Below are 14,500 nucleotides of genomic sequence, written 5' to 3' on the forward strand. Positions count from 1 at the left end.
AATTTGGGAAAAAACAAAATTATTTTTGTTTGAAAACTATTTTTTCAAAAATGTTTTTTAATTTTTTTTTTTTAAATATTTTTCGGATAATAATAAATAATTTTGTTTTTTTTTTGCAATATTTTCATTTTTAATAAAGATTTATTTGTAATACTTTAAAAATATATTTTTCCGAAAAAAAAGTTTAAATTATTTTTGAAAAAAATTATTTTTACATATTGTTTCTTTTTCAGCATCAGTGATATTTTTAATATGATGATTTTTAATAAAAAAATAACTTTCTTTTCTGAAAAGGCATGGAAAAGTGATTGTTTTAATAATGTTTTATCATTTTTTTCAAAACTAGTAATTATGTCAAAAAATATTGAAGAAATGAAAGTCTGAATAAAATAAAAACATTAAATATTTTTATAATTTTTTAAAATGCTTTGTTCGAAAAAAATATATATGTATATGTTCTCTCGTGTTTATTTTAATTTGTTTTTACTAAAAGTTAAGTTTCTTGCGGCCAAATTTATAAAAAAATAAAAGAAGCCTGGTTGCTTAGCTATTTTCTACAATATTGGGTAGTCGAAAAAGTCTTTTCGTATTTTGTCAATAGATGTCGTTCCGCTCGTATACCGCCAGTGCTACCAATCATATTGAAACTGGATGTTTGGGTACCACATGAATTGTCTGTGAAAAATTTAATGAACCGAATTAAAATCTGCGATTCTTTGCTGAAACGAAATGAAATCGAACCATTTCTGAAGCGAATGGTAACAGGAGAGGAAAAGTGGATCAAATATGACTATAATGTGCGAAAAAGGTCATGGTCCAAGCGTGGTGAAGCTGGATTGACGCCTCGAAAGGTTATGCTGAGTGTTTGCTGGGATTGGAAAGGCATCATCCACTATGAGCTGCACCAGCCTGGTCAAACGATTGATTCTACGTTTTGCTGGCAACACCTGATGAGATGGAAGCAAACAATCAAAAAAACGCCCAGAACTGTTCAACAGCATCTACCATATAGCCCTGACCTTGCACCATCGGACTACTATTTGTTTCGGTCAATGTGGAACTCCCTTAATGGAATAAAGTTGGCTTCAAGCCTGTAAAAATTACTTGTAGTTTTTCGCCGAGAAACCAGAAAAGTTTTACACTGATTTAATAATGTTTCTAGCGGAAAAATGGAAAAAAGTGGTCGATCACAATGGTACATATTTGGTTCATTGAAGTTTATTATAAATATAAAAAATAAGTTGAAGTTTGATTAGAAATACGAAAAGAATTTTCGACTACCCAATGGATCGTTGCTTATATATATATTCACTTATTTTATTTTATTTTTGTATTTTTGTAACTTTTTATTCTTTTTTAGTCTCTTTTATATTTTTTTTTTCTTTACTGCTTTTAGATAAGAAAAAATAATAACTAATACTTTCGTTATTTATATAAAAAAGCAATATTTTTCACTTTGATCGACTATATAAAGGGTTCAGTAAAGAATAGATAAACGATTTAAGAGAAATAAAAAGCTTTTTAAAAAATCATTGTCGAAAGAAAATCCCTCCTAGAAAAATTGTATCCATCTCTTGAATAATGCAACAATATTTTATTTACATATGTTAATAATAATTGATTTATAGTTTATATACATACATGTCTCGTTAACGCTTACAGCTTACAGGACTACTTTAAAAGATTAATAACAAACAGAGTGCCGAACGACAGAGTCAACAGCAAGCCATTCAGTCGTAAATTCATGGCACTATCACCACCATCGGTGTTGTGATCATCGTCCACACCATCTTGTATATCTTCCCACCACGTCCACTCGCCATCGTACAGTCGGGGGTCACTTTTCAGATCTTCGGGTTTATTATTCGGCGGATGCGCAGTCTCACGAAAGTATGCAACACGTTTAAGCAGCTCCTGCACCACCTTGCCATCACTCATCGATTCGTATAAATTATTGTATTCACACGGATCCACATCGATATCGAAGAGACAGGGCCCGACCAGCGGTTCACATGCTGTGCGCTGCGTTACATTGCCAAGCATACAATTAATTGCCGCATCTTGACGCAATTTCGTTATGTTGACGGAACCCGCAAGCGCCGTTTTCGCATTTATCGCGGACAAATGCTGCCACACGGTGGTGTTCATAATGGACTCCTCATAATTGGCAGCACGCGGGTCCATCTCCGCGTTGTTGTCGTTCTGACGCACACTGAGCCAGCCATCGTAGATGCCATCATCTGTGGTGCCATTGATAAATTTCCATTTACCTTTACCATATGAGACGTACTGGAAGATATCATCGATGTTGTGCACAATCTCACGTTCCACGGCATCGTAACCATATTTGAGTGCAGACCATAAATTCAAACCGTCGAGGTTCATTTGCTGTGTGTCGAGTTGTATGTTGGCCGCCGCGGCTAAGGTGGGTAGCAGATCACCAATGTAAATCTGTTGTTTCCAAACGGTGCCTAAATTTTCGAGCAGCGGTGACCAAATCACGCCCGACGAGCGTATGGCCCCCTCCCAGGGTGAGTTCTTTTGCTGTTTGGAAAATGCAAAGTTAAGTTTTTAAAGTAAAACTTGAATTCAACATTTGTACTTACCCCTCTGAATGGATAATTGGAGGCGGTAGTGGCAAACAATCCTGCCGTGGGTCCACCGTTGTCGGATAAAAATAGTAGAATGGTATTGTTGAGTATGCCTTTATTTGCGAGCGCATCTATCACGGAACCCACACTTTGATCAAGCTTCGAAACCATAGCTAGGAATAAAATGTGAAGAAGGTGGAAGTAGTTTTGAGATATATGTTTGTATATTTCTGCTTAAATAAAGACGGTAGTGGCAAGCACTGCTCTGTGAACGCTAGTATATATAAAAGTGGTTCTCAGCTAGTTCTATGGCTTTAAAAGGGTGTTCCTTTAGACTAATTGAGACCTTTTGGATCTGTTTCATAGATATAGATTACTTGAAAACCAACCGTTCCCACGACAATTGGGTTTAATTAACCAGAATGGACCCCGTTTTTTATCCGGCTAAGGACTGTCAACTCGGTACCATGCCTTGAAATGACTTTAGGAATGTTTTCTGCCGCTACAACAACAACAACTTGAAAGCCATTCCATTAAAAAGGAATATTGAAGATTCAATGAATTTTAAGACAGACATCTCCATTTTGAACTCCGCACCTCAATTTGCGCAATCTTGAACTAAATAAAAGCGTCAGATGGGAACTCTAAGCAATTCTCTTTATGAACTGCCGGGAGAATCATTAAACACCGATTGTATATAGAGATATGTCCACATTGTTTACGAGTAACATGAAATCATCCTTAAATTAACATTTTACTGCCTCAACTCACCCGCATACGTTCGCCTGTTCACATCTTTAATGTATGCAAATTTCTCAACTTCCTCTGGTGGCGCCTGTAATGGTGTGTCATCATTCCCAGCATGTGGTGCCAGCTCTGCCAGAAACAAAAACAATGGCTTTTCGGTGGCATCGTGTTTGCTTATCAGTTCGGTCGCCGCATCGGTGAGTAGATCTGTGACATAAGTGCCGATACAATCGCGCGACACAGCCAAGTTGTCACGGAAATCGTGACCATTTGATAAATTTTGTGCCTATAGAAATATTTTTATTATTGTTGGTCAGTAAATACGAGCATTTTTTGGTATGCAAATATTTCCTATCCATATTTATTATAAACAGACTAAATTTGCATCGAGTTTTGATTTTTTAATTTAGGAATTTTGAACTCACCGTAGAATCCAGCGTATGATTGTAGTAATCAATGTAGGCACCCAAGTAGCCGTAGTGATGATCGAAACCTCGTTTTGTGGGCGTATACGCTTTACGTGAAAAACCTTGATGCCATTTGCCAATTATGCTCGTGTAGTAGCCGTGTTCTTTGAAGACCTGTGCTATTGTCGTTTCATTTAGCGGTAGACCCCAGGGTTGATAGTTCGGTATGACATAGTGTTGCATGCCTGAAAGAAAGCGGTAAGTTTTTGGTTTAATCAATGTCGGAAGAGGAGAGTTAACTTAGTACTAAAAATAAAATATCTCTGTATTTATAGTTTAAGCTGTGTTTTTCATATAAAACCGACGCAATAAGATTTTAAACTCCAACAGGAAAGTTTCCTAGATTTTTTTTAAATATCTCTCACAAAAGTTGACTCAAAGCCCCTCTACTAGAAAACGGAACCGTAATTAGACTCCAGACTAATAACACAGCCCTGCAAATTAACTGAGACCTTAGCTTTAACAGCCGCCACGACCATACATATAACTTCGACGAAAGAGCGTCTCAAACTCAAACAGGAAAGCTCCCTATATTTTCCTAATCTTAATATCTTTCCTCAAATTTGAACAGAATCTTATCTCCTGAACCATTTTTAGATTCCAAACTAATAACACATACTTCTAAGTTAGCTTTGAACTTAGTATTGAGCATGACCATTCATATAAATTCGTTGAAAGAGTTTCTCAATCTCAAACAGGAATTCTCTCTAGATTTTTCTAATCTTAATACTTTTCCTCAAAATAGAACCAAATCGTCTCTCCCACACAACTGAACCGTCTTTAGATTCCAGACTAACAACACAGACTTCCAAGTTAGCTTGGACTTTCGTTCTGACCATTGTCATGACTTCGATTTGATATTCATTATTCGTTTTTGACACCTTAAGTTCGGATCCGTAACTATATATCGATCACTCTTTAGCTAAAGTTTTTTACATGCTATGATTCATCTATCCATTGCACTATCTAACCTATGCTACAAGTATTAAGATAACTCCATATAATCATCCGCAAGACTTAAGTGGATTTGGAAATAGAGATACCTAATATATCGCAACGGCTTAAAGCTAGAACGACATTCTACCTCAGATGCCCAGAGAACAGAGAACAGAACAGAGATACCACAAATTTGGGCCCCATCGACACCCAGCTTTTAATAGAAGTGTATAGTTCCGTCTTCCAAAAACTCTTAGGAAGAGAGTTCAAATGTTGTAGGCCATATCGATACTCAGCTCCATCTAGAAGTGCATTGATCCGTCGTCCTGAGACTTTTATGTAAAAACTTTAAACTTAATAGGCCATATTTCAAATTTAATAGACGCTATCGACAACCGACTCCTTTTAGAAGCATATTGCTTCGTCAATCAGATTAGATCTTACTATACCTACATCTAAAAGCTTATTTAGTCTAATATAAAACTTTACTAAATGAATGAGTAAGCGTGATCCATTCATATCAATAATCACAACACCTGTATATATTGGTTATTCACCTGTATGTATTGGATATTTTCCGGTTAGTAGCGCCGATCGCGAAGGCGTGCACATAGGCGCTGCGTAGAGGTTTTTCAGAATAACGCCACTATAAGCCAAAGCATCGATGTTGGGTGTCAAAAATTGATTGGAACCTCGGAAACTGACATCGTCCACACCCTGAAAATTAACGTTTGAATGTTATTTTTTTTTTACGAATATTGAAGTAAGCTAGTCAGCACTCACCAAATCGTCAGCCAATATAATTACTATATTGGGTTTATCATTACTTTGTGCTGACGTCAGTACATTGAAGCATAGCAATATAATTGTCAACGCTTGGCGGAAATTCCACATAATTTTATGCATTTTGAAATAGGAATTAGTTACTTTAATACCCGAGTTGCTAATCAATTTAATTGTATCGATTAGAGATTATACTAAGCACAGCTGTCGGCAAGAGATCTTCAGATAATTGTAGTTTTCGCGCAAAACTTAAATCATTTCACTTCAATTCCGTATACCTGGATAATAAAGAATACATTATAGATGAGTGTATTAATTTTGAAATATTTGTGAGAAAAACTTCTGAAAAAAAACGAAATATTTGACTTATGCGCTTTTGTATAAATATATATTGGAACGGTATGATCTGACCAATAAATTATTATTTCGGTATAGAAATTTCACAAAAGATTTTTTGTAATATTCCGCTGATTTGATTTGTATTGAGGTTTTATACCCGGTCCGTTTAGGTTACGTTGACCAAACTCTCGTGGTAACCATCATTAAATATCCTACTGTCTGTGTACTGAAGAAAAACCTATTTCAATGATTCTTAAGCTCGTTGAACGGTCTTTGTTCATATTTTTTTACATATGATGTTCGGTGGAATTTAAATGATTTTCTCATTTCTTTAGCTAATCAAATCTATTGGTCCAATTGACCTATATTAATGTCATTTTGAAGATGCTTCCTACTCACAGGAGCTCCACTTCGCAAAAGTTTTACACAATATTAGTTCTTAACACAAATTTCTGCAATCTCAAACTATACGTATACGATGTACATATCTAGCTTTGACCGCCAAGACTTAAGTGTCATTTGGAAATGTAATGCACGATAGGTTCCAATTTTTTTCGAAAAACAGCATCGCGTTATTTTCTGTGGAACAATGCTGTCCGATTGCCATTGTGTCATGAAACGTATTATTGCCAGCGATGAGTCTTGGATCTATGCTTACGATTCGAAAACAGATGATCAATTGGCCGAAAATCTTGGCAAAGGTGTGCCGAAACATAAAAAACTACCTCAAGGCAGCTGGAAAATCAAGATTATGTTGACAGTTTTCTTCGATTAACGAGTTCAAAAATCAAGCATATGTTGATTAACGAGGTGTGGTGCACTCCGATTTCCTTCCGATCATTCGATCTGCCCACAGGGAATATCATTTGAGCGTTATGCATCGTTTGCCCGAAGCTATTTGTATAAAGAGACCGGAATTATGAGCCGACAACTCTTGACTTTTGCACTACGATAATGCTCCGTTGCATACTGCATTCATTCTTCGTGAGTTTCCCCCCAAATTTTCAACCAATATCGTGTGCCACAATCACCGTATTCGCTTGATTTAGCTCCGTGTGACTTTTAATGTTCTGAGATTTTATTTCAAATACTTCAACAAATATCCTTACATTTTTCAACTTTTCTAATTTTCTACACTTATGACGAACCTATCCACTTAAGCGTTCTATACTTGTAATAATAAGTGTTTAATCTCAGGAATCTTATATTATCACTTAAGGAATAAAAATTTTCTTTCACTCGATATAAGTTGGAGTACGTCGAATCAAGGAAGCAATGGATCGCAAATCAATATATTTTTCAGTAAACGCGACATTGTCATCGACAAAATCATAAGAGTCATCGTCAAAATCATAAGAGTGTTCAACAGTCCACATCTTATATTTTAATTAATAAATAACAGTTAACTAAATTTTAAAAAAATATTATTTTAGCTAGTAATAGAGCATTCAAATGGTCATCATGATTGTTGGAAGCACTTTTAATGATTTTCAATAGTTATTGCAAACATGTTGCTCTGGAGATTCTATATATTTAGCGTAGTTTTATATACAATTTATGACCTTAAGATATTTATTTTGAATATTTCTAATGTTTGAGTTTCGTGCTGCAAAAAATCTTGCATCTCTTTTATCATATTTGTGGAATTACTGGGAACTGATTATATCAATTTTTGGTTGGTGATCCGAAACTCAACTTCAAACATATTCGTTTTGGTAGATATCTCAATAAATTATTTTCCTGATAATAATGTAGTCTCGTTTTAAAATTAGTTAAAATCCGTTCAATATATCCGCTGGCATACAAATACCTGATCTAATGATTTTTCAACTTCAGCAACATTTATATTAACTGACTTTATTTTATATAAGTGGGCGCTGATTTTGAGACCAAGATGATCAAAGTCCGCTGTAATATAAAAATATATACTATATATTTGATAGGGTATCCAACTTTTCCTGCAGAATTACACGCTTCATGGCTAAAAGGGTATAATGAACTTATATCTTTCTCTTTTGTTTAATATGTGACATTTAGTGAGTGTAAGCTGGATTGAAGGGTTTAAACGGTGTTATCTATTGTCAAACAATTAAATTCCAGTCGAATCTCTCTCTTGAATCTCATAAATAACCATGAAACTTAATGGTTCTTTCTACTTTTTTGGCCCGAAAATCTGCTGTTTTTTCTGGAATTTCTTTCTCGAAAGCTACACAGTTGTCAGAAAAAGTTTTTTATACCCTGAACAGGGTATATTAAGTTTGTAGCGAAATTTGTAACACCCAGAAGGAAGGGTCGGAGATCCTATAAAGTATATATATATGTAAAGGATCAGTCTGTCTGTATATATACGCGCTAGTCTCTCAGTTTTTAAGATATCGTTTTGAAATTTTGCACACGTCATTTTCAAGAAACTGCTCATTTGGCGGTACGACCGATTTCGGACGACTATAATATATAGCTGTCATACAAACTGAACTATCGGAATCAAGTTCTTGTATGGAAAACTTTCACATTTGACAAGATATTTTCCCGAAATTTGGTAGAGGTTATTTTCTAAGGCAACAATGTAATCTCCGAAGAAATTGTTCAGATCGGTTAACTATAGCATATAGCTGCCATACAAACTGAACGATCGGAATCAAGGGCTTGTATGGAAAACTTTCGCAATTGACGTGGTATTCTCACGAAATTTGGGATGGATTACAGCTTAAGGTAACAATATAATATCCAAAAAAAATTTTCAGAACGAATTACTATAGCATATAGCTTCCATACAAACTGAACACATAGTTACTAACAGAAATGCACCTGTAAAGGGTATTTAGCTTCGGTGCAACTGAAGTTAATGTTTTTTCTTGTTTTAATAACAATTATTTTTATAAATGAACAATTTTCAATATATTTGACAAATTCTGTTAACATTGATGCTCGAATTCCTGATGCACATGTGTAAAAAGTATAGTGGCAAAACGTAGTTTTGAGAAAAACTGCAGAGTCGGCCGATAACTTTCAAAATATAACAGCTTTCAACTCGAAAACTTTAAGCGCGTATTCTGAATATGAATCTGCCTGAATATGTGAAAATATAAGAAGCGAATTTTTTTGATCTCACAAGACAGTAATGCCTCTTAAACTCAAAAGTACCAAAAAAAAAATGAGTCGTTTCAAATAAGCACCTTACGATTGAGCTATGCCTGAAGTGAAGACAATTCAAACTGTTCAATTAAACTACGATTAAAATTGACTTTATCATGCAATTGGCGCTTTTTGAATTGAGTATTTAAATATAGACACAAATTGAAAGTCACTTCGTGACATGTGTAACTCTCTGATTCGAAGAACACTGCGAATAAGCTTTTGCACAATAACTCTATAATTTGTCTAATCTTCACATTTGTGGGTGTCGATGCTCATTAAATAATTTGTTATGTCAAATTAGATAGAGTTTTTTACCCGTTTGCATGCTGACGTGTCTTAATTTACTTAACCGTATTTAATAGCGCCAATAAACTTCGAAATGTATGTAGATGTATTTATATTTCTAAATAGAAACATACACACACATACACGCTTAAGATAAAATGAGTTGGAAATTTTCGAATTAAATTTTCAGTCAGTCGGTAGAAAGTATTTGTCATTCACTTATTTGGAAGACAAATATTTTTAATTATTTTCAGATAAGAAATCGGTTAGTCAATTAGCTTAATAGACGCTGTAATTTTGCTTGTAATATTTTTTAGTTGGTGCCGATTAAACAAACCAAGCATTTACTCGTATAATACTTTGTGCTTCGTTGTATTTTTGAGGAGCTGATGTTTTTTTACTTTCATCAAAATTATTATATGTGACCTGGTCTACGAAAAGGGAGCTAACGTGCGAAAACTAGTTTTCTGTCACGTGGAAAAGCATCTCATCTTCCATCCAAATCAACTAAAAAGTGAAAATTGATTTTTTGACACCTAAGCCCCCTTTCCGTAGACCAGGTCATATATGTAAATAAATTTTAATTTTTTGAAAATAAGCTTGGAACTTGATTGATTCGCTCTCTAATCAGCGCTAACTACTATGAAATTTTTGTCTAATTGAAATCTTACTTTGAACGAAAACATTTATTATTAGATAATATGCGACCGAATAGACAACGTCCAGCACGATGAAAATTTTGTCGCTGTAGCTTAGAGTGTAGGGTCGCCGTTCACCGTAACTCGAACTGACGTATGATACGACTTGGCGCATTTCAGAAAAAACAACGGTTTGGTGTGGTTTATGGAAAGATTCCCATCAGTCCATATTTCTTCAAAAATTATGTCGGTGAGTACTTAACCGCCAATGGTGACCGTTATCGCGCCATGATAACCGACTATTTGATACCTGAAATTAAAGCTCGCGATCTCGGTTACATTTGGTTTCAATAAGACGGCACCACTTCCCACACATCGCATCAATCAATGAATGTATTGAGAGAACTCTTCGGTGAACAGATAATTTCACTTTTTGGGCTAATCCATCGGCCATCAAGATCGTGTGATATTGTACCGTTAGATTTTTTCCTGACAATCCCGCTACGATTCAGACCTTAGAGCAAAGCAAGACGTGTATCATTCGCCAGTTACCAGCCGAAATGCTGGAATGAGTCATCGAAAAGTGAACTCAACGCATGGACCAACCGACACATAGCCGCGGCCAACATTTGAAAGAGATAATCTTCAAATGTTAATAAACTTTCCCCGTTAAGTTTGAAATTTTCTATCTTCTGTTGCTTTAAAAAAGTAGGGAACATCGAAATGGATCACTTTTTACAAAGCTTGCTAGGTAGGGCACCATACCCCAATAGTATCCGTTTCGTAGCGAGTTGGTATTCTAATGTCCCTTTTCGTGAGCTCCGCAAGAGCTGAACAACTACCAGAACGTCTTTCAGTTCCAGAGTGAATCGTAAAAGTTTCTCAGAACTATAAAAGTCAACTAATTTTAAATGAAAATTATCCAATAAATATTTTTTCCGAAAAACCTTGCCGAAGCTGTATGAAAGAAGGTGCGGTCGAGTCATCCTATCATCTTCTCCTTCTTCTACTGCCCAGCTTTTGCCAGGCTGAGATTGAAATGACAAGGTAAACACATTTTTGGAGAGGTTAGTAAAGTGGCTGGGAGTGATATAAATCATCTTAATAAATTTGTGGTAATCTCAAATCGCCTTATCGATCTATGAGCATCTGAAGATCTATTTTCATGAGTTTATGGGTAAGACAAAGAACCAACAGCTGTCCAAGGGACACACATTGATTAGTATCAACCCTATGACCTATTTAACTATATATGTATACTATAGTTTGGACACAATATTTTAAACGGCCTTACAACTGTTAGTCTGATTTTACTAGCTAGAACACAAAGCGTTGCGAATCATATTCTGTCTCTCACAACATTATTGACCATGGTATAAATTCAACTACTTCGAAACCAGTGACAATATTCGTGAAAATTAACTATAATCACCTGTTTTAATAAATGATGTCCGGAACTGACTAGAATATTTAAAACAAAGTCGCCTTACGAAGAACTATACTAAGATACGTCACAAAATCCCGATCGTTCTAAGTACAATTAAAGTTTGAATGGCTGCGGACTCGACTAAGATAAGATAATCTGAAGCCTGAAACTTCTGAGCACCTGCTTATTGACTGCATAGCAGTCTGCAGACGCAGGATAAAGGCTCTGGGATCTATGTTTCCAAATAGAAATTAGATGTCTATTTGATACCTGAAATTAAAGCTCGTGATCTCGGTGACATTTGGTTTCAATGGTTTCAAGATGGCATCACTTCCCACACATCACATCAATCAATGAATGTATTGAGCTTCAGCACCTAGCAGTATATTGGACTTTATCAATATGGTGGGCCTGGGTGAGTCTTCGCTATTTAAGAGAAGACGCAATAGACCTAAGGTCGCGGTGCTATCTTATCTTATCGTAGAAACCGAATAAATTAGGTCACAGTCGGTAAAAAATTAAGGCGTTGCTAATCGTCTGCTTTGATTGGAATGGTGTGATTTAATATGAATACGCAGGGTCTAATGTTCAATAAGAGATACTACTTGACCGTTTGAAGGGTCTACATTAGGCAATTTTTCAATTTGTCGTAAAAGATGGGTGTTGTGAATTTTTCATTACGATATTGTGCCGTAACATTCTAGCATGATTGTAGTTGCTGGGGATTTACTTTTCGTAACTAAAATACCACTACAGAGAACACACATTGCGCCATTTGACAGCATGGCGCCTTGAAAACAATGAAACCATTAAAATTCATCCGCTGAAGGCACTGAAGGCCATCTCATCGGCGGCTTATAATAAGTGTAAGGAAATTTATAATAAGCATTGGTATGCTTGTATTGGCTCAGGAGCCTAGTTTAAAGGCGGATTTCCACGCTTATTACTAAAAATTAATAATGATTTTAATTGGTAGTACCAGTAGGTACAATATTGTAGAAAAGTGATTCAAAAACTCCTTCACATAAAATCCTTCTAATCTGTGGTGTTCAGCGCAAAAAAATGTTTGCTCACGTAAAGCATTGTAGATCTTGGCTGAGTCACAAATAAAGTGCACATATTTGCTTTCGCTATCCTGCTTGACGGCTGTCTACTACAGTGTTTTTCTCATAAAATTCAAATAATTACAAAATGTCGAAATATGGTTCAAAATTTACGCAAACATTTCTATACTATGCAAATGCGTCAATTATCAGCTACTTTTAATGCAAATTTATTTAAGTCACAAGGCGAAACATGCGCGAATCTTTGTTTTCTCACCGAATTTCCATTTGTGCGCTGGCGGCATGAGGGCTTTGTGTAGCCGCTTAAGAACCTAAAATAAAAATTTTAATATACATATTTAATGCTTTTGCACCTTCTGCGCACTCTTTCACGTTTTTCACATTTTCGTTCAATGCTCAGAAATAAGAAGATGAAAAAAACAAAACATTTACTTTGAGTTGTGCCTATGCATACGACGGTGTGTAATTATTTACTGACGTACACACAAACAATTCCGAAATAACTCTTTTTAAGACTGTACAATAGGGTGGGTCAAAAACACGATTTTTTCGCTTATCATTTACTATCAAAGTATGCGTTTGCTGTTTAATGATTTTTTTGTTCAGTTATAAAAAAATCATAAGATAAAAAATTGCCTAAAAATAATCAAAATTATGTTTAGGTTTACAAAAATATTGTTCGCAGCGTTTTTGTAAAGCATGCAATTTTCTACAAAATCCATGAAACGAGATAATTTTTCAAATAGTTGCTAGCGAAGTTTGAATTTTTCTGTTTGATAATGAGAAAAAAGGTAAGTGGCGGGCATTCCCGTTAAAATTAAGCGCTCATATTTGGAGTTAATTTCTTAGTTTTCGGAGTACCAAGCGGAAAATTCATTTTTCTTACACACCCTAATACACATACATATATTTTGGAAGCTAGATATGCTTGTAGGTATATAAGTATGTTTGCTTTCGTCGCAAGAGTGCTTTCGAGATAGCAGTTTATTTATCAAGTAAAATCGACTGGGTAACTAGAAAAAGAATGTTTAAAATACTAGCAGGTACTTAAGATTATCGGCTATAATAGCGTAAGCGGTGTCTACGCCAATTAAGAAGAAGAGTTAAGATTATTTTTAAGTAGTTTTCTCAGTTACTTTATTTTTGTCAAATTTTTTTTAAAGCATATTTTTAATTTTTTCACTCAGAACTATTTTTTTTATATTTTTTTTGCATGTGAAATTTAACTAATTTTTAATGCCAACTTTTTTTTAAAAAATTTATTTTATTTAGAATTATTTTGAATATATTATATCTTTTATTTTAAATTATTGTTATAATAATAATTAATTTTTTATAAATTTTTCAATTACAATTTTTAACTAATTTTTTTGTATATATTTACATACATACATTTTTTTTATTTTTTTTATCCAGAAATTTTTTTTAATTTTCATTCAAAAAATTATTTTATTTAGAATAATTTGAAATTTTGTATGTAATTTTTTATAATTTCCTTTTTATAATTATAATTAGTTTATTTTAAATTTTTCATATAGAATTTCTTACTAATTTTTTTTTTTAAATAAGTTTTTAGTATATGAGTTTTTACAAATTTTTAACATTTATTTTAAGAAGGATTTTTTCTTAATTTTCATTCATAAATTTATTTTATGTAGAACAATTTTTAGTTAAGTATATAAATAAAAAAGAAATAATTATAATTACAAAAAAATTAACAAAAATCTAAATAATATTTTTTTAGAAATTTGATTTTCCATTTATATTATTTAAAAAAAAAACTAAAAATTTAATATATAACTTTTTGCTATTTTTTTATAATTATCATAATTTCATTTAAAATTTGTCATATACATACATATGTACATATATTTTCCTATTAATTTTTTTTTAATTTTTATTATTTAAAAAATTCTAAGAAATTATTATTTAATTTTTTGCTAATATTTTTATAATTATAATAATTTCTTATTATTTTTGTTTAATTTTAAAAATAGTATTTTACTTTTTGTTAATTTTATTTTAAATTTTTCATTTATATTTTCTTAATTAATATTTAATTTTTTGCTAATTTTCTTTTATTATA

At 33.6% G+C, this 14,500-nt stretch overlaps 1 protein-coding gene across 1 annotated transcript in view; it reads right to left on the reverse strand.

The window, feature by feature from the left end:
- Positions 1-1,574: 1,574 nt before the first annotated feature.
- The window catches only part of LOC120778080 (arylsulfatase B), a 14,758-nt gene continuing 1,832 nt past the window's right edge, over positions 1,575-14,500 (reverse strand). The window contains exons 2-7 of the mRNA XM_040109777.1: positions 5,525-5,802; positions 5,299-5,458; positions 3,764-3,990; positions 3,363-3,624; positions 2,607-2,764; positions 1,575-2,544 (exon numbers count right to left, since the gene is read on the reverse strand). Coding sequence (XP_039965711.1) covers positions 1,672-2,544; positions 2,607-2,764; positions 3,363-3,624; positions 3,764-3,990; positions 5,299-5,458; positions 5,525-5,647 — 1,803 coding nt within the window. The 5' untranslated portion in view covers positions 5,648-5,802 and the 3' untranslated portion in view covers positions 1,575-1,671. The remainder of the gene's footprint in view (positions 2,545-2,606; positions 2,765-3,362; positions 3,625-3,763; positions 3,991-5,298; positions 5,459-5,524; positions 5,803-14,500) is intronic.

The sequence above is a fragment of the Bactrocera tryoni genome, chromosome 5, assembly GCF_016617805.1.
Source record: "Bactrocera tryoni isolate S06 chromosome 5, CSIRO_BtryS06_freeze2, whole genome shotgun sequence".
NCBI classification, from domain to species: domain Eukaryota; kingdom Metazoa; phylum Arthropoda; class Insecta; order Diptera; family Tephritidae; genus Bactrocera; species Bactrocera tryoni.